The following is a 20,467-nucleotide window of genomic DNA, read 5'->3' on the forward strand; positions in this document are numbered from 1 at the left end:
ATATATATATATATACTGTTTGCCTCATGAAGATAGACATAGTATAACAATTATTTAAAATGTTTAGTAGCCTATTTTATGTTTAAGTACAGAGGACCTCATTCAGAGTCGGTCGTTGCGGCCGCTCGGTCGTAGGGGAAAGGGTCCGGATATGCAAATGAAGCGATCGTAAGTTGCGTCGCTAATATGGGTTCGTTAGCTGAACGACCGAGGGTAAGAAGCGGTCGTAAGACTAAATACACACCCCCTTCTCGATCGCAACACACGTCATCTCCGGGGATATAAGGATTAATCAAGACCATCGGGATCCATCAGAGCTGATCGCAGAGCTAAAGGCTGACCATACCCTCTCTTAAGCACTACGATCTAGTCAGTGTAATAACCACCCATGTCATGTGTGCCATGACACTACTTTTTTAATTATGCACTCCCATTAAACTCCCCTCGCATAGTGAAGCACGCCTGCATTCGGATCTCCACACCCCCGTTCACAAGCACCTTCCCGTTACCACCCACAAACGGCTCATTCTGTCACTCAAACTAACGACCTGGCTGTGTTCAAGGAGAGAGCAATTTCTGATGGTAACAGCTAGTTTGCGCACACGTATTGTGAATTTTACGCATGCGCAGTTTAGCGAACATCGGTTGCGTACGACGGAGCGGCCGCAACGACCGACTCTGAATGAGGTCCAGAGTTTGCTTGAAAAAACAGAAACATCTGTAAACATCGGTTCCAGAGAACCAGTGTTTATATCTAAATAATGTTTTGAATTTAATGTAAAAAACATCGCTACTTCCAATGTTTTGTTTAGATGGGACATCCCAGCCCGCTGAGCCCAGTAATCTAAGATGTTATTCTGCCACCTACTGTTAACCTATAGTATAGCACGGCGTACACGATCCTTCTCCCCTTTCCCTAGGCAGCGTGTATACACACTACACAGCCATTCTTCTTCTCGCCCTGTAATAATGTCAGTTACTGCAGTGAAAACAGAGCAACCAGGTGTATAAATGTGAGGTGACAGTATTACTGCTGCCCTGGCACGATTATTGCTAATGAGATAATAGTGTAGCCAGAGAGCACAGGTGAGATGACCTCACGACATCATGTGATCACAAGTAGGGCGGCGACTGCGCATTCCTGTCAGCGATTCCCGAGTCAAAGATGGCGATTTCGGGAACTAGTAACGTCAGCGTTTCATGGCGACTCCATGTGTCATGTGGTCGGGAAGTACGTCATTCCTCTGCCAGAGCGGGATACACAAGAATAGATAGACAGCTGTAGTGCTGCGGTTGCAGTGGGGCATTGTGAGCTGCGGCTCTGTGGTTTCACAGTGGCAGCCTGAGGCGGGGCCGCTACATAAGGGCAGTAGTATCAGCAGCACAGCCATCGGGACCTGCCAAAGATAACGAGCCTGTAGAACCGGCAGAGCTGAGACACACAGACCACCAGTTAGCAGCAACCGTTTCTCATGTGTGCCAGCCGGGCATAGGCCCTTCACCTACCGGTGATGCCAAGAGGGCTGTGGAGTGACTGACACCTGCACATTACATCCAGATATTGTCTCCACCATGGAGGACCAGAAGGAGAACAGACCACTCCATCCTGCAGACCTGGAGGACGAGCTGTGCAGGAAGGTGAAGAACGTGGATCTCATTGGAGAAGTAAGTGTGTGTTTTACTGCTCGTTTTTTCGTTATTGATATATTCCTTTTATGATTGTCTTTAGAATTTAGTTTTTATATTCAAATGTTTAGTACATATCTCAAGCACAATCAATATACAATTATTAATCTTTTTATTGTGCCACCATTATATGCACTGTACAGAAAATATTAGTCACTTAATGCTTGCCCCTTTTGGATCTTTACAGTCTAAAAACTATGTAATTTTCAAGCGTGCACACCCTAGATTTCATTATTTAATCAGAATCCAATGTATACAACAAACTGCTTTTTAAAACTACGGTAGATAAAACTTGCAAAAATGATACAAAGATTGAGGTCATGCCATTACCATATGATGCAACCCTTACGTCTCTATTTATTAGGCTTATCGCCTCCTGAAAATCATTCGGAAATGGTAGTTTTCACATGTCTTAAGCTAGGTACACACTGGAGTGACGGGCATTCGTTCCGACATTGGAACAAATGCCCTTCAAAAGTGATTGTGCTTCCACACTGGACGACTTTAATGAACGACGTAACTATCAACGTTGCGTCATTCGTAATGCATAGACCGCTAGCGATATCGCTAACCTGGCTACCGTGGGAGTGCGTATTCATGCGGACACACTAAGCAATGTAGGCGATAAGTCATTACGGCATATCGTCCCAACATGGCTCCAGTGTGTACCTAGCTTTTCTTATACCTGCTATTTATCATAACCTGAATCCAAGAAATAGGTATGTAGCGCCTGATACCACAGTAATTATATAAAATATATATATTTTTTTTAAACAAATAGGGCTTGCGCAGCTGCACAAGCATGGCCGGCAGAAGCCAGTGTGTGTGTGAAAGGAAACATTGTTTCCTTTACACCACTGGCGTGCTGTCCTGCACAGTAGATATTTCCGGCTGTAACACGGCGACCGTTCATTGGCCGTGCCGTGTGAAAGGACCCAGCTGTTTCCCTGCATTACTATATTTCACAGGCGGCTAAAAACCAGGCAGCTTTTTGCCGCCCGGCAAATGTTTAATAGTCCTAAGGATGACATCTAAGCACAATTTACTAAATAATGATTGCAGTAATTCTCAATAGGAAACTTTTTTGACCTAGGGGAGCCATGAAAAAAATGCTGATGCTTCAGGGTGCTATAATTAAAGAAAGTTTGGGAACCAATGGCCTAAGCTTATCACTTTACTTTTTTTTCTGTTTTCCTGGACAAGCTCTTATTGGAGCTACCATCTGTACAAGAAAAGGTTTTTAAATAGCCCTGAAAAGCCATTACTTATTGCCGTGATATAAGGGCAATAAGTTTCCGGATGCACAAAAAGTATTATATTTACAGACAAAGTGAACATTACATTTTTTCAAAGTATTCGACAGGTGTCTATGCAAAGTTGCATGTGCTCAAACCACTTGGTGTAGCAGCTGGATCTGTCTGAAGCAGGTATGTCTTCAACATACTGGATGAAGGGCTCCACTGTAGCTTCCGGTGACTCAAAACAAATCCCACGTATCTTGCACTTGATTTGTGGGAACATGAAGAATCCACAGAGGTCCATGGCTGTGGATGACCAAGCCTCTGGATCCGTTCATGGGCCAGAAAATCCACCATTGTGCTGGACTTGTAAGCAGATTCATTGTCGTGATAGAGAAGGGCACCAGGAGCACAAGTTCTCGGACAGCTCCTAAGAATAGCTTCCAACACTTTGGTTGGCTTACCAGTGACTGTGCACTGCTGCACGAGGGGTAGGGTAGCTACATGACCCGTCTTGGCCACAAAAGCAGCGACACTGCACTCACTTTGGAACTTCTGTGGTGGTGCACCTCCAACTGGTGTCCACTGGGCCGATTCAGGATTCATTGCCACTGATGATCTCCCAGACAGAGTTTGAGCGACTGCCATCAAACCTGGCCAGCATGTTTTGGCACTGACTCACCCGAGCCGCCATCTGCTCACGAGTCAGCTGATGGGGCACCCAGCTTGCAGAAACCTTGCTCAGGCCAAGCTTTTCGTGGAGTATCGAGCGGATGGATCGCGATGAGATGCCAATCTCCTTCTCTAACTGGGCCACAGTCACCCAGGTGTCCACCTCAAATATCGCCTGCACACCTGCAACATTATCCTTGGTGATGGCAGACAAAGGTTGGCTGCAGCGCTCCTCGTCTTCCAGGGACCATTTCCCATGCCGAAATTCTGCAAACCTCTCAAACAGTGGATCAGGACAGTGCTTCCTCCCCAATAGCAGCTCACAGTTGGTCAAAACTGTCCTCCTGTCCCAGACCACTCTTGTAGTCGTAGAAGATCATGGCTTTTCAGTGACCTCTGTTGAGCTTCATAACGAGTTCTTCGGTGTGCAGTGCTGCTTATATACGGTTCTGTGCCCTAAAATTTCACAAGAACTTTAGTCAGAGATTACAGTTCACAACCAGACAGTCAGATTGAGTCTACCTATGCACTGCACATCCCGAAACTTATTGCACACCCCTCGTATGTAGCGATAGAGCAGAATATTTTTTTGTGGCCCTGAATGAAAAATAAGCCCCTTAACGCCTGGCTTTTTTTTTTTTAAATAGCAATTTAGAAATCACAGTAGATCAGGGGTATTCAACATGCAGCTCTCCAGCTGCTGTGGAACTACACATCCCCGCATGTGCAAAAGCAAACCTTTGTCAGGGCATGCTGGGATGTGTAGTTCCACAGCAGCTGTAGTGCCGTATGTTGTATAACCCTGCATTAGATGGGAAAAAAAGGAACAAGCAATATTCAGAAAAAAATATTAACACTAGTCAAATGCATCTAAAAATGTCAGTGTGTATGAACCCTTGCAGAGTTAAATACTTTGAAAATCAAATGGGGTTGTCCTGCACTGAACTAGGTGAAGTTTTTTTATATATAAAAAATGTTGATGTGATTCACAATCTAAAGCTGGGTACACACCTGACAGATATATCTGCAAATCGAGTGATCTGCAGATGATGGTCGTTCATACACACTGAACGGCCATCATCTGTGTCTTGCTGCAGGTCCCGGCGGCGTGTTTTGCCCCCCTCCTTGCGGCTGCCAGTGTGTGTGTACGCCCGTACACATATGCCGATGGACAGATATGTCTGCAGACATATCTGTCCATTGGCTATGCAGCACAGCCAATGCGATATGTTGGTGAACGCCGACGTTCACCGATATATCGCGGGCACACACTGCCCGACGGGCAGCAGATACATTGGCCGATCAATTGATCGGCCAATGTATCTGTCAGTGTGTACCCAGCTTAAATGGACTTTTATCCCTTTTGTTTTATCTGAATGCAAAAATATTCAGCAATTTTCAGACTAGTGGGGTGCAACTTCTAAATTCATATAGTGTGTCTGACATGTTTAACAAGCCTCAATATAAATACTGGGCTGTGGGTACCAGGGTAATGTGTGTGCCCTCTTATAATAGACACTTTAATTATTGTGCCTTTATTTGTTTTTTTGTTTCTGCTCTCCTGATTTTTAAAACTAATAATTCAAATTATTGAATTGACTCTGCCCCTTAAAGTTTAGAGAATGATGCAGCTGCTGGTAGGATTATCTTCATATTTTATCAATGTATATGAATCTGGTCCCACATACTGCGTAGTGTTAATACTGCGCTCTATATGGAGTACAGCGGGTAGTTTCCACAAGGGTTGGGAAATTTGGGAGAATTTGAACATGATACATTTTCTTTCAGCCTTCCAAATCTTGTTACAATCTCACTTCTATTTATCTAGCCCTTAGCACAGCCGTACAGGATATACAGTCGAATGTTGTCTGGCTATGCTATGAATGCACCTCATAATGACTACCTACAATAAGACTGTAACTATCCTTTCTGGTCAAACAGCGAAGCAGACTCGAAGAGCAAGAAGACAAGGTGATGTGTACAGCTAAGTCCTGTGCCAGTGACTTCAGTGATCCAGTGTACAAAGAAATTGCCGTTACGAATGGTTGTGTAAACAGAATGACTAAAGATGAGTTGAAATCGAAACTTGTAGAGTTAAAGCTTGACACTAGGTAAGTCCTATGTTTTGGTAAAAAAAATCACCAGTACCAGTCTTAGCATTGTCAATCATTGTTTGAATAGATGACTAATCAGTGCATCTACATACCAACCTACTTAATGCTTCACACTTCGGTGAATGCCAAATAAACCTTGCAGTAATCTGTAATAGTCCAACAAATATTTAATTACTCATTCTCCTTACAGATCTGTGAATTAAAAAAAAATAAAATAATCCAGTTTGCTTCAGCCTGTGCAAATACCGACTGCTGTTAATCACCCAAAGTGCTGCTCAGCAGTGTTCATGGTAAATGCAGCATGAACTGTAAACATGGATGTTAGTGCTAAGGTAAACTGTTATAAGTGATGCACTACACACCTGCCTTCAGTTCCGTGTTAGTCATTTGTCTGTTTGTATTGTTGATAAGTTGTGTTCACTGTAGGATTTGTTTGGGTAGGGTGCAAATTTAGTTTTGTTTATTTACCACTTAATTTTTTTAATTCTTCTCCAAATTACACCTTGTATTTTAATGGGATGATTTATATTTACTAATATATGTTAATACCAATAAACAATTATTTTCTGTTCTTGAGGTGTAAGTGGATGCACATGTGTGGTGTAGTTAACAATTGATGTGTGGCAAACTCTACGTTGGTATTGAAGGTACTCGCTGCACAAACTGACTTGATGATTTGAGGGCTGTTTGGATTGATTACTGTAGCCTGAGGTTGTGTGTGTAGTGGGAGGAGTTGCATATAGCTGCCCTCTCTGAGCATGCACTTCGTGCACAATAAAGTGAATGCCATGAGGTCAGTTGTGGTTCCGGATCTACCTGCAGCATGATTATGCCTCAGGAAGTTGTCAGCCCTGTCGATTGCTGTGCACTGTTATAGCTTCTGGTGTTTGCTGCCGTCTGGGGTGGAGATGAAGTCTCAGATGTCAGTAGGCCCGAATATGAACTACGAGTGGGTTTCCTGGTTGCTGTGATAGGTGGACGGTGTTGTCCTGCTGACACAGTCACTAGTTTAAGCTACTGCTAATGCCCTAGAGGGCTGCAGGGAAGCTTGAGGAAACTGGTGTTATCTGGCGTGCTCATGCTGTCAGTGGGGAGAGTTATTGTTTGACTTGGAGGGGAGGAACGAAGGAGGGAGGATCTAATCAATCGGGCTGTTCTGGAAAAGATCAGGGTGGATTTTATTATTTTTCAAAACAGGCAGAGCACCGCGTCCCGCTAAATTAGCCTAGCAGGAACTCTAGGTAAGGGTAGTGCTGATAGACATGTGCTTTGTGTGCCGGCTTATGTGACCAGCTCATTATAATTTGCTTGGTCCAGGGACATGCACCAAGACTTCACCCTCTGTGCCTAGCTTCTCAGATTTGTATGCACATTTTTTAGTTGAGAGGATGTCAACAAAAAAAATCTCGAATGTCTGACCATTTGTTTACAAAATTTTTATTTTATTTTTTTTAAAATTTTATTAAACTATTTACTAATTGTGGCTTATTTATTCCAGTTTATTTTTAAGTATCACAGGTGGGTCTTAAGGATTCACCACAAAATTTGGACCCCTAAGGTAACGCCGGGTACACACTAGATGATATCTCGTCTGATCCGGCTGGAACGGACGCGATATCTTGCAGGTCGTCTAGTGTGTACCCTCAAAGTCACTGACAATGCGCACTCCCGTGCGTCGTTAGTGATATTGTCCATCGGGCCTGCATGCAGGTCCGACGGGCGACCTAGTCAGCGGAGGCCATACTACCAATTGCTTCATCGCTGCCAGCATCAGCAAGCAGTGATCGCAAATACGTGCTATAGCGCCTATTTTACCCGATGTCGGGCACTGGGGACTCCCTTTTAGAAAGTCCCCGGGGACGCGCTGTGCTGTGGCCAATCCCTGACAGCTGGCAGCAGCCCAGCGCTTCCCCCTGAGAAAGACCCGACTATGTCTGTTCTAGCAGCCAATGAGAGTCAGACTCTCATTGGCTGCTGCTGTGGAAAGCCGTGCTGGGATCAAGTGTCTGATCCCAGCATCGGCACAGCATCCGTGCCCGGCGCTGGGACAGTGTGTTTGCTCCCAGCGCCGGGTAAGCCACCGCGGCGGGTATTTGGTGAATGGACCGCCTGGTCCCTTCCACCAGTGTCGGCGGTAAAGTGGCGGTGGGTGGATCTTGGTTCCGGGCACAAGCTGAGCGGAGCTCGCTGCCCGGAAGCCAAGCGGCGGCGGTTGTTTGGCACTGGCCGTGAACAGTTTGGCTCGCGGTCCAGCAGCCAATAGAAGGCAGACGCAACGAGCCAATTGCGGTTTGCCACATCATAGCCCCGCCCACTTGCGACGTCTTGAATAGATGCCGCTGAGCGGGAATGTTCAGTCCAGCGGTGGAGGGGAGGAGTGAAGACCTCGAGAAGAGCGGCGCGGCAACAGTTCCAGCGGCCGCGCCAGAAGACGGCGTGATCAAGGAGGAAGAAAGGAAGAGGCGGCGCTGCTGGCCAGCGGCAGAAGAATGAAGCTGGGGACCGAAGAGGACTGCGGGGGTCAACTACTGGGGGCAATGCATAGGGGGTCAACTACTGGGGACTATGCATGGGGGGGGACTACTGGGGACTATGCATGGGGGAGACTACTGGGGACAATGCATAAGGGGACTACTGGGGACAATGCGTAAGGGGGGGATTACTACTGGGGGCAATGCGTAAGGGGGGGATTACTACTGGGGGCAATGCGTAAGGGGGGGATTACTACTGGGGGCAATGCATAAGGGGGGATTACTACTGGGGGCAATGCATAAGGGGGGATTACTACTGGGGGCAATGCATAAGGGGGGATTACTACTGGGGGCAATGCGTAAGGGGGGATTACTCCTGGGGGTAATGCGTAAGGGGGTGTCGAAGCTGAATAGTTCGCTAAGACAAGTTCAGTTTAAAATTTAATCACAGCGACGCCATCTTGCGAATGGCCACAAGACTCCATCTTGAAAATGAGATCGCAAGACGCCATTTTGCGAATGGCCGCCTAACCGCTATTTTAGATAAACTCACATTTTAGTACATGTGGCGATAATACGAATAGCACCATGCGATTGCATTTTTCATCATTTCCCATACGCACATTAATACATACAATAGCGCTGTTAACTAGTCGCATATTAGCGAATGCATAGGACTTTGTACGAAACCGCTGTTTTATTAGCTTTATGCGCACACATCTGCCCCGAGTTAACTAGCGTCCTTATATCAAGCCCTCAACACCCACACATTACATATCCCCACACAAGGTTTAATAAGCTTTAAAGTGTATGACTTAAGTTAGTTCAGTTAGTTTAAATGCTGAGAAATAGATATTTCATAACTAAGGTATTATACATGCTAAACAAGTCATGTTTGGAGTTGTACTGATGCGTATCCTTTTTACAGTATTCCGGTGTTATCGGTGGGGAGATCGCATCATGCATTCTCGAGTTATGGATCGCAGAGCCTATAAGCAACAAAATGTATATTTTAGAAACAACTGTTAGGATGCTGCAGGAGGTGTGAAGAGGAAGACCCCCAGCTGTTAGAGGCAGGGAGAGTCTGTTTGAACCAGCCTGTTAAATGTGCTGTAACAGATGCTTCACCCCTGGGAACCAATGATATCAGCAACAGACTTCCCTATTGTCCTGTTTATTCTGGGGGGGTATAAATATGAGTGCACGAACGCTGGTTCTGGGTCTTCATGCTGAATGACGAGGGGTCTCTTGCTGATGCCTATCTCTGGGTCCGGAAGCGCCTGCGTATGTATACTGTACTTGGGGTCTGTATAATTTCCTTTTGCGCCTAAATTGTGTCTTGATCAATTGCGTGTAACTGTCTGAACTTTTACCTGAATATCACTTGTGCTTTGGAACCACAGATTCCACGTCTAAGTCTTTATTTATGGTATGACTGTGTACGTAAATTAGCGTCATCCTTAGAAGGTATAGACAGGACATTAGAAGGTATAGGAAGGTGTGTGTATAGAGGTTCTGATCCAGTATCGTTAGGGGGATTACTACTAGCGGTAATGCGTAAGGGGGGATTACTACTAGGGGTAATGCGTAAGGGGGGATTACTACTAGGGGTAATGCGTATGGGGGGATTACTGCCAGGGGTAATGCGTAAGGGGGGATTACTGCCAGGGGTAATGCGTAAGGGGGGATTACTACCGGGGGTAATGCGTAAGGGGGGATTACTACCGGGGGTAATGCATAGAGAGACTAAAGGGCATTAAAGTGCGGCATAATGTGTAAAGGGCATTAATGTGCGGTATAATGTGTAAAGGCCGGGCACGGCTGTGTGGCATCATTTGTAAGGGCTATTACTACATGGCATAATGTGTAAAGACCAGGCATTAATGTGCGGCATTATGGTTAAAAACCGTACATGGCTGTGACAAAATGTGTAAAGACAGGGCACTGCTGTGCATAAGTTATGATGGGACCTAGAAATGGTCAGGTAGGACCCCAATTTTTTTTTTTTTTTTTTTTTTAAAGTGGAGGGTCCCTGGGGCCCACATATTTTATCACTGAGCAAGTGTGTACACACTTTTGCCAATGTCTGCACCCCATCGCCGTTGCTTATGAGGTCTGTACACACTATACATCTAGTGTGTAAAATCCATACCAAATTACTTTATCTGACCTGCGTTTCGAGTTACAGCAAATATGCAAGCTTTTGGAAAAGAATTAAAACGCTAGGTTAAATCAACATTGGATATCCCAATTCTTTTAGGTGCTTAACAAAGGTATACATTACTACCACAAAACCAAAAATCGTCATGGTACTCTGTTTCATAGTGAAGTGGACGTTTGATTACTCTTGTACCGCATACATAATTTACACAACCATGAAAATTTAAAACTGAAGTTGAGTGGGAACCTGTTGTAACGGTCTGTAATTTTCTTTCTAAGTGTCAGCAGACAGTGTATACTGCTTTCCAGTACTTCCTTGGATAGTAGGCACTTCTGTTACACAGAGGACATGGATAAAAGGAACAAAACCCTAACCATCTCTCGAAGGCCAGGTCAACACATTTGTTTGGTTTCGTTTCATGAAGTGTACCAGCACATCTGTGTTCCTCATTACATTGGGTATATTATTAACTTTACCAGCTGTTACGGTACACTGATCTGGAACATACATAGCAGCACTTGTGTCTACATTTTTTGTGACTGTGGTTGTAGTGACACTAACTCTGCTTCCTGCTGTCTTCATGTCGTCTGATGACAAGCCCTATATGTGTAGTTCATCATTACTAATAGGCTGAAATCTGTGAGTACGTGTTCCTGCCACAGTCTTTGCTGTTTCTAGATGGCTATGCAGCTTGGTGGTTTTTGCAGTCTTGTATTTCACTTTGTGACATGTAGAAAAACTTTATGCCATTTTCATTTGCCCAGTTATACAGGTCCAAAGGTGTCGAGATGTGATGGGTTTCCACTACTTGCAGATTGGTGCAGGTGGCTAGACGTTTAACGTTTTTAAATTATTTTCCAAAAGCTTGCATTTTTGCTGTAACTCGAATCGTAAAGCTGATAAAGTAAATTCTTTTGGATTTAGGTGGAAAAGTTACCTTTAGGGTCCAAATTTCCAGAAATTTTTTTTTTTTTTTTTTTAACATCCTCCTTTTTTTTTTTTTTTTTTGGGGGGTGATCTGATGTGGAATGACCCCTCTGATCCATTCAATTTTTCTCATTCTGCAGCACTGCAGAAGCTGCCTTTTTTTGTCTCCAAATCCAGGGGTTTCCCCATAAATGTAGGCATGTGCTTTCTCACAACAGCCTTTGTGCTGGGAAATTGTATGTTTGGGATTTCAGAAATTATCCCTAGTGTATACAGAGGGTGAAATCACTTAAGTGGCTAATGATCATCACACTAGATATCTGCTGCATCATAAAAGCCAGTGTGTACGTTGCCTATCTTACTCTTAGTAAGTTTACCCCTAAGATGGGAGCTCTATTAAGAAGTGATGTTGCCCATAGCAACTAATCAGATTCCAGGTATTATCTTCTAGAAGGTGCTAGATAAATGAGAAGTAGAATCTGATTGGTTGCTATGGGCAACATCACTTCTTAAATAGAACTGCATCTTAGTAAATTTACCCCTTAGTTTATCAAATATTGCATTTTATGGTCACCTGATTTTAATTAGTCTGAGAATTCCCAAAATATGTCTAGGAAAAGAGCATACGAATATTTTTTTTTTTGTCCAAAATACGTTACTAATACTTCTCCCTCATTATCCATTCCGAAAGCACGCATAAAACCTCCATTCTAATAATAGCAAATACAGAAACTAGAGCTGCTTGAACGCTGTGTTCTAGAGCAGGGATGGCCGGACTGTTGTGGGATCAAGTATGTTCACTTGCTTAGCTGTGATCTACAACCTTCAATGTGTTGAAATAATGCACTAATAATTTATTCGTACAAGAAATGTGCAGCATAATTACTGCACCTATGGGCAACATCGCCAATTCTAAAAACCTCACACTTTAGTAAGTATACTACCTAGTGTGACTCACAAAATGTATGCCTTTACTTTGGCTAGACACCAGGGTATCTTAATAGGGAAACATTGATAGTATAAACCTGTCAGATATGTATTTTTGAAGCAGTTTCTTTACTATAATGTAATCTAAAAATAGTTAAAAGAAATTAGGGCAGCAGGGTGGACTAGACTGGGGTGAGCATGGTGGCTGGAGTTGGAGAGCATTGGAGCATAATTTGCAACAGGACCTTTTCGTTCAGAGGTGGCCAAAATAATGTAGTAGTCAGAAGCCTATCAATAAAATATAGGAGTCTTTTGTAGAGCCGGTGGTGATTTGCATGCAATTGTAAGACAGCAGTAATTTTTTAAGGTGCAAGCAGTGTTCGCCCCAGAAAATTTTTCCAGCCGTGTGGCATCAAGAAGTAGCTGGGTGGGGCATTCGCAATAATAAAATTTTTGACATCCATTTTTTAAACAGCCCTCAGATACTGGCCACTATTGCAGGCAAACAAAAAATATGGTGGTTGCTCATATCAGTTTAATGACATTCTGTAGCACAGGTGCTTGTAAAGGGTGGGGTTTACACTGACCACAGAAAAAAAAGGATTTGCCCTCCAGCACACTGCAGCAAAATCAACAAAAAATACTTAAATCCTACATGATAAGAGATTCAGAGGTATTAGTTACATACATTTACAAATATATGAATAAGCGCCAGGCCATCGTCAAGGCTCCGCTATACTGGCGTCCCTAACATTAAGGGGTTCATGTCCGAGTAGCAAGGTACCCCAAAAAAATTCCAGCCAAGGACCATCCCCAGGGCATCACACGAAAAGGGGAAAAAAGGTGATCGTGAAGTGTAAAGGATAGATGTGTAAAGATAAATCAATAAGTGTTAATGAAATGTGAAAGAATTAAAATGACATAAATAATAAACAAACAATTAGAAAAGTGATAGAATATTTTTTATGTGAATTAAGTGGTGATGCCGTGAAAAAGGTCCAGCCAGAACAACTCTGGGGGCCCCAAATGCTCAACTCAAAATAATTATTGCTACATAATAGTAGCACCCACTCTGGGTCGTATAACTACAAATTGATTTACTGCATAATAACAGCACATGTATAAGCTGAGAGCTAACTGACCTTGGAGGTACCCCAGAAACCTCCACATGGCACTATAAGGACCAGCACATCCTCCCAATGCTGGCTTCCTTCCTGCCTCTCAATACTGCAATTGCTGCAGTGTGCTGGAGGGTAAATCCCCTTTTTTTTCTGTGTTCTCTATTGCAGGCTACATTGAATATATTTTTTTATACAGCTCTACAGATACTGGACCCACTTTCAGACTCCCAAATATGTCCCCACTTACAGGCTCCCAAATACTGTCCCCACAGATTTTTGTTTTTTCAGCTCCAACACAGAGAGAGTGGACGTAGGTCTACTCTCTTCAGTCAGTTCAGGCGACTGTTCCCGCCTTAACAATGCGCCTGTGCTTTATACAGGGGGAGGGACCATTGCCCTCCAGTCTGACACCGCTCCTGCATTGTGATAGACAACGTCCCCCCGCACCATTGCAGGATCCCCTGCCCGGCACTTTCACCCGCCCCAATGACTCATCCCCTGTCCAGCACATCCCTCCGCCCCAGTGCGCCACGTCCCGGAATCCTCACTAACGTGTCCTTATTGCTGGTGGACACGGAACCTCCGATGTGAAGAACATGTGATGTTCGTGGCAACAAGGACACATTAAGGGTGACCGCGCAACAGGGAATGCAGCACATTGGGGGGGGGAGTGCCGGGCAGGGGGAAGGTCCAGGGAGGTAGCTGTTTCTTGCCGGGCGTTGCGCCTGCAACAAAAAGCCTGTGGAGAACACTGGGTGCAAGTAAGGATATGACCTAAATGAAAACATCTCAAAATCAATCATATACTATAGAAAGTTGCGTGCAGTAAATAAATGAGGGGGGTTCATTAAAGACAAACTACCAAGTTGTACATTGACATTTCATTTGCCATTTCCACTAGATAATAGACAAAAGCAAAATACATTTTACTGTGCCCCATGTGGGCGAGAAATCGGGATTGTCATTGGTGCGTCAGCCGCATCGCCTGATCTTACATGCTGCACATAAGATCAGGCGATGAGGCTGACGACCCCACGGGTGCGTGCTCTACACAATGTAGTGCATAATACACATTACACATTTCTACTTCAGGGTCCATAGGGTATCCACAGGATACCTTGGGGTATAGGTGTGACGTCAGTCGCAGGGCACCAAAGAGTTAAGCTTTCAGCCTCCCAGGATGCACTAGGTCCCCCTCCTATACCCCGCCCCTGGGCCAAGGCACCCCAGTTTAGTTTGGTGCCCGGCCGATGTCGGGTGCACCTGTCGGAGTGGGGCTAGAAGAGCCCCTGAAGCTTTCTTCAGTGCAGCTGTGGCTGCACATCTGGATGTACAGCATGGACAGTCAGTCCTGACGTCCATGCTGTCTTCCCTACACCCCCGCCGGTACCAGAACGGCGGTACCGATCCGGGGATGCTGGTGAGCATCTGGGGTCACAGCTAGCGGTGACCCCAGATGTTCCGGACCATGGCCGGATCCAAGGGGGACAAAGGTAAGCAGCGGGGTCCCGCGGTGGGTCCCCGCTGGTCACATGGTCCTAAGTCCCCAGGCAGGGGGCTCCCTGGGGACTGGCTGCAGCGTGGAGCCAGGTACTGAACCTGCGCTTTCCACTACCCCCTGGGACAGCGGACCGCAGCAGAGCGGTAGCGCTGCGGCGTCCCAGGGGTTAAATGCATGCCAGGGGAGCGCGCCTTCCCTGTCTCACAGCCGGCGCCTCCCCCGCTGCACACAGCCCTCTCTGCACTGTGCTGACTGGTCCTGTGTCAGCGCTCCTCCCCCAGGCCAGCTTCTCTCTGCTCCTCGGCGGCCATCTTCTCTGCAACGCATGGTGAACGCTGCTGGAAGCCTGGAAGGAAGCATCGTGGTCTGGGTCCCCCCGCATACCTCTCCTCCGCTGTGGCTTAGGTCTGTGTATGCAGCGCTGTGTCCTACCAGGCCCTGTGTCTGTGTAGTTGAGTGATCAGCGCTGTTAGTGCAGGAATTGTTATTTCTCTGCATTGTATGTGACTGTGCTAGCGCTGCTGCCTATAACTTTATCTTCTCAAAACTGTCAGCTTTATTACTGTCCCTGTTCTTTCTGCTAAAGCCCTTGCAGTGCGGTGCTGCAGGGTGGTCTCTCGCCTATTTAATACTTAATTGGTGAGAGAGGTCACATACGTGGTGCCATCATGTCTGAAAGTGATTTTCCCCTCCGGCTACAGTGTACCACGTGCAAAGTACCGTTAGCGGAGGGGGGAGGGTAGCGCGGAGGGCCTTTGTCGGCAGTGTTTGTCCATGGCGCGGCCTATTACGGTTACAGCACCGGTACAGGAGCCGCCCTGGGCTTGTTTCGCTCAGGCGTTAACAGCTTTAGTGGGCCAGTTAGCTCCGCAGCCCGCGTTTTACTCCGATGGGTTTGTCCCAGCAGTCTGTGGTGTCGTCACCCATGCAGGGGTTCCCACGACAATTGGTGGTACCCCACAGTCTCCCTATTTCCCCGCTCCCGGGTTCTCAGGAGCCAGCGTGGGTTAACTCCCTGACGAGTTCTGTACAGCACTTGTCGGATGTGTTGCAAGGAGAGTCTGTGATGCGGCCTCATAAAAGGCCGGTGGCGTCTCTGTCCGCTCCTTATGAGGATGACGAAGGGACGTCTGATGATGGGGAGATTCTGGATCCTTACGATCAGGAATCTCTCCATACTAAGGACGCTGATGCTAAGTCCAAAGTATATATTCCTGGACTTATTCGGGCGGTCCGCACAGCCTTGGTGATTGAGGACGAAGTTCCCCCAGCGGCTAAATCTAAGTATGCCTTTTTCAAAGATGTGAAGGGCGATGCCACAGTCTTTCCTCTTTCGGGTCAGTTGGTGGACCATTTAGAGGAGGCGTGGAAACAACCGGGCAAAAGATACCAGCCGCAGAGACGCCTGGCGGTGGCTTATCCGTTCGCGGATAATTATTTTGCTAAGTGGGAATCCCCTCCACAGGTGGATTCTCACGTGACCCGTCTTGTCCGTAGTGCCACATTGCCGATGCCATCCATGTCCTCCCTTAAGGATGCTACGGACCGCAAGGTAGAAATCTGCCTGAAGTCCGCTTATTCCCTTGCAGGGGGGGCAGCACGGCCGGCTATGGCCATTTGCTGGGTTGCCAGAGCGATTGAGCGCTGGGCGGATTCATTAGAGGCTTCTTTTGAATCCGACTGTCCGGCCGAACAGGCGGAGTTGATTGGCAATCTCCGTGATTCGGCCACCTACATCAACGAGGCGGCTCTAGACATTAGTACTCTGGTGTCTAGAATTTCTTCAGCAGCGGTAGCTGCTCGTCGCACCTTGTGGCTGCGATCCTGGAAGGCGGACGCAGATTCCAAGAAAGGTCTGGAAGCGTTGCCGTTTACCGGAGAAGTTCTCTTCGGTCCAGATCTGGATAAGATTGTTGCCACGCTGGCGGCAGCCAAATCTGCTTGTCTCCCGTCGGCCGCTGCTCCTTCTGGTTCTGGACCATCGTCCTTTCGGTCATCTAGGGCCCAGGGCAGGCCCAAACCACAGTCGTTTCCTCGACAGGCTGGCCCTAAGAAATCGGTCAAGCCCCGGAAGCAGTCATGGAGTACCAGACGTCCGGCCCCCAAGCCAGATGACAAGCCTGCGGCCTGACGGTCCGGGCCTCCCTTTGGGGGATCCCAGGGTGGGAGGCCGCCTGCTGCAGTTCTCCCGGTGTTGGTCGTTCACTACGACAGACACTTGGGTTCTGGAGGTGGTCTCCCACGGGTACGCCCTCTCCTTCCGGCACAGACCCCCGGCTCGATTCTTCACCACGGGTCTACCATCAGACCGGAACAAGGCTACGGAGCTGCGGAAGGTATTGCACACTATGCTCCAGGCTGGAGTTATAGTGCCTGTTCCATTCTCCCAGAGGGGCCAGGGTTTCTATTCAAATCTATTTTTGGTACAGAAACCCAATGGGTCATATCGTCCGATTCTCAACAAGTCTTTGCGGGTCCCGAAGTTTCGGATGGAGACCCTACGGTCCATCATTCTGGCGCTGGAACCTGGGGACTACATGGTGTCATTGGACATACAGGACGCTTACCTGCATGTCCCTATTCTTTTGCGCCATCAAGAGTTCCTTCGGTTTGCAATCCGCAGCGACCACTTCCAGTTTCGGGCGTTACCTTTTGGCCTGGCGACAGCACCACGTGTTTTCACCAAGGTGATGGCGGTCATGGCGGCTTCTCTGCGGCTGCAAGGAGTCCGCATGTTGCCGTACTTGGACGACCTGTTATTGGTGGCAGGATCTCCAGAGCTCCTGTTACACCACTTGGACCTGACCATTGCACTGCTGCAACGGCACGGCTGGCTAATCAACTGGCAGAAGTCCACTCTAATCCCGTCTCGGAGGATTCTGCATCTTGGAGCCTTATTGGACTCGGGACAGCAAAGGATCTTCGTGACGGAGGACAAGATCTCTGCTTTACAGTCAAGGGTGCGCAGTTGTCTGCACAGGCGCCGGGTGTCCTTACACTCGGCGATGAGGTTACTGGGCTCCATGGTGTCGGTGTTCGACATGGTGGAATACGCCCAGTTTCACTCCAGACCTCTGCAGCACCTGATCCTGTCCAAGTGGAACGGGCTGCCTCAGTCTCTGAAGTTCCAGACGATTGTGCTCACCCCGGAGGTTCGCCTGTCCCTTGCGTGGTGGTTAAAGACGACCCACCTCAACAAGGGACGTCCGTTCTGGGTTCCAAATTGGGTCCTGTTGACAACGGACGCCAGTCTTCGGGGCTGGGGAGCAGTTTCGGGTCCACACTTCTTCCAGGGCAGGTGGACGCCGACAGAAGCGGAGTTCCAATAAATATCTTGCAACTCCGTGCGGTCTTCAATGCTCTCCTGCAGGCACAGCGGTTTCTCCAGGGTCACTCGTTGCAGGTCCAGTCGGACAACGCTACCACCGTGGCCTACATAAACAGGCAAGGAGGAACTCGCAGTCGGGCGGCTCTCGTAGAGGTCTCTCGGATCCTGGTTTGGGCGGAGCGCAATCTTCCGGCCATATCAGCGGTCTTCATCCCGGGAGTGTTAAATTGGGAGGCGGACTTTCTAAGTCGCCAGGACGTTCATCCAGGGGAATGGTCCCTGCACCCGGACGTTTTTCAACTACTGGTGGACAGGTGGGGTCTTCCAGAAATCGACCTCATGGCGTCCCGGCACAACAACAAGTTGCCGGTGTACGGGTCTCGCACAAGAGACGAAGGGGCGTCTCTGGTGGATGCTCTGTCCGTCCGGTGGACGTTCCGGTTCGCATACCTGTTCCCTCCGGTCTCCCTTCTTCCAAGGGTAATCTGGAAATTCAAACAGGAAGGAGGGACGCTCCTGTTGATAGCTCCCGCGTGGCCCAGACGGCACTGGTTCTCAGACCTTCAGGGTCTGTCCGTGGACAGTCCTCTGCGGTTGCCGCTACGACCGGACCTTCTGTCTCAGGGTCCTTGCCTTCACCCGGACCTGACTCGGCTGTCTTTGGCGGCGTGGCTGTTGAGACGGCCATGCTGAGGTCCCGGGGGTTTTCCAGCTCTGTGGTGCGTACCATGTTACGAGCTCGGAAACCGTCTTCCGCGAGGATATACCATCGCGTGTGGCATACGTTCTTCCAGTGGTGTCGACCGAGAGGTTATGCACCTCGGGAGTTTCGTCTGTCTCGGATTCTCGCCTTCCTGCAAGCGGGACTAGATCATGGGCTTCGCCTTGCTTCTTTGAAGGTACAGGTTTCGGCCCTATCTGTCTGGTTTCACCGTAGGATTGCTACAATCCCGGATGTGCGCACCTTTATGCAAGGTGTTCTCCGTATTCAGCCGCCCTTTGTTCCACCTGTGGCGCCTTGGGATTTGGCTGTGGTCCTGAGGGCTCTCCAAGGACCGCCGTTTGAACCACTGGGCTCAGTGGATATTAAATGGCTAACAGCTAAGACTGTTTTCCTTCTGGCCATTGCTTCGGCCAGACGTGTTTCTGAGTTAGGGGCTCTTTCTTGTAGACCCCCTTTCTTGGTTTTTCATGGGAACAGGGCAGTGCTCCGCACTCGGCCCGAGTTTCTTCCCAAAGTTGTTTCCCAGTTTCATGTTAACGAGGAAATAGTTGTTCCGGCCTTTAACTCACCGGGTCTTTCCGTGGGTGAGGCCTCTTTGGATGTTGTGCGGGCCTTAAGGACTTATGTTGACCGCACTTCTTCGTTTAGGAAGTCGGACGCTTTGTTTGTCCTCTATGGCTTCCGTAAAAAGGGTTGGCCTGCTTCAAAGCAAACTTTGGCAGCCTGGATCCGTATGGCTATTTCTGAAGCTTATCTTCATGAAGGCCTACCGGTCCCTCCTTCTCTGAAGGCTCATTCCACTAGGTCTGTGGGTCCTTCGTGGGCAGCTCGACGTGGTGCCTCAGCAGTTCAGATCTGCAAGGCTGCTACGTGGTCTTCTGTCCATACCTTCGTGAGGTATTACAGGTTTGACACCTTCGCCTCTCAGGATGCTTCCATCGGGCGGCGGATTCTCCTTTCTGCACAGGAGCGTCCCCACCCTTAAAGGATACTGCTTTGGGACATCCCCAAGGTATCCTGTGGATACCCTATGGACCCTGAAGTAGAAAATATGAGATATGGTAAGAACTTACCCTTGTTATCTCTATTTCTACGAAGTCCATAGGGTTCCACAGGACTCCCGCCCTGTCGCACCTGTGCTGCAGATGGGCTTTGCTCTGGTCACCGGTTTTCCGTCTCCCTCTGGTGAGAATGTGATTCTTGTATGTGTCCAGATCTTTGTTCTCTCTCTTCCTTCTCCTCCTCCGGCCTATGGCTTGGTAACTAACTGAGGTGCCTTGGCCCGGGGGCGGGGTATAGGAGGGGGACCTAGTGCATCCTGGGAGGCTGAAAGCTTAACTCTTTGGTGCCCTGCGACTGACGTTACACCTATACCCCAAGGTATCCTGTGGAACCCTATGGACTTCGTAGAAATAGAGATAACAAGGGTAAGTTCTTACCATATCATATTTTTGTCGTTCCGATGCGTCTGAATCAGCCAAATCATTAAAGATATTGTGTAGTGTGTAGGTGCCTTTAGTCTTTAATGTCATATAATAAAAGCCAAACTCATGGAGGGGGAGGATTGGATTAGCTATGGGACTTAGGGCCTTATTCA

General features: G+C 47.6%; 1 protein-coding gene across 1 annotated transcript in view; it reads left to right on the forward strand.

The window, feature by feature from the left end:
* Positions 1–1,203: 1,203 nt before the first annotated feature.
* Positions 1,204–20,467, forward strand: part of ERI1 (exoribonuclease 1) — a 47,934-nt gene continuing 28,670 nt past the window's right edge. Inside the window, exons 1-2 of the mRNA XM_088448264.1 lie at positions 1,204–1,665; positions 5,538–5,707. Of these exons, the coding sequence (XP_088304390.1) occupies positions 1,573–1,665; positions 5,538–5,707 (263 nt within the window). The 5' untranslated portion in view covers positions 1,204–1,572. The remainder of the gene's footprint in view (positions 1,666–5,537; positions 5,708–20,467) is intronic.

The sequence above is a fragment of the Taudactylus pleione genome, unplaced genomic scaffold, assembly GCF_031769625.1.
Source record: "Taudactylus pleione unplaced genomic scaffold, aTauple2 ptg000454l, whole genome shotgun sequence".
In the NCBI taxonomy this organism is placed as follows: domain Eukaryota; kingdom Metazoa; phylum Chordata; class Amphibia; order Anura; family Myobatrachidae; genus Taudactylus; species Taudactylus pleione.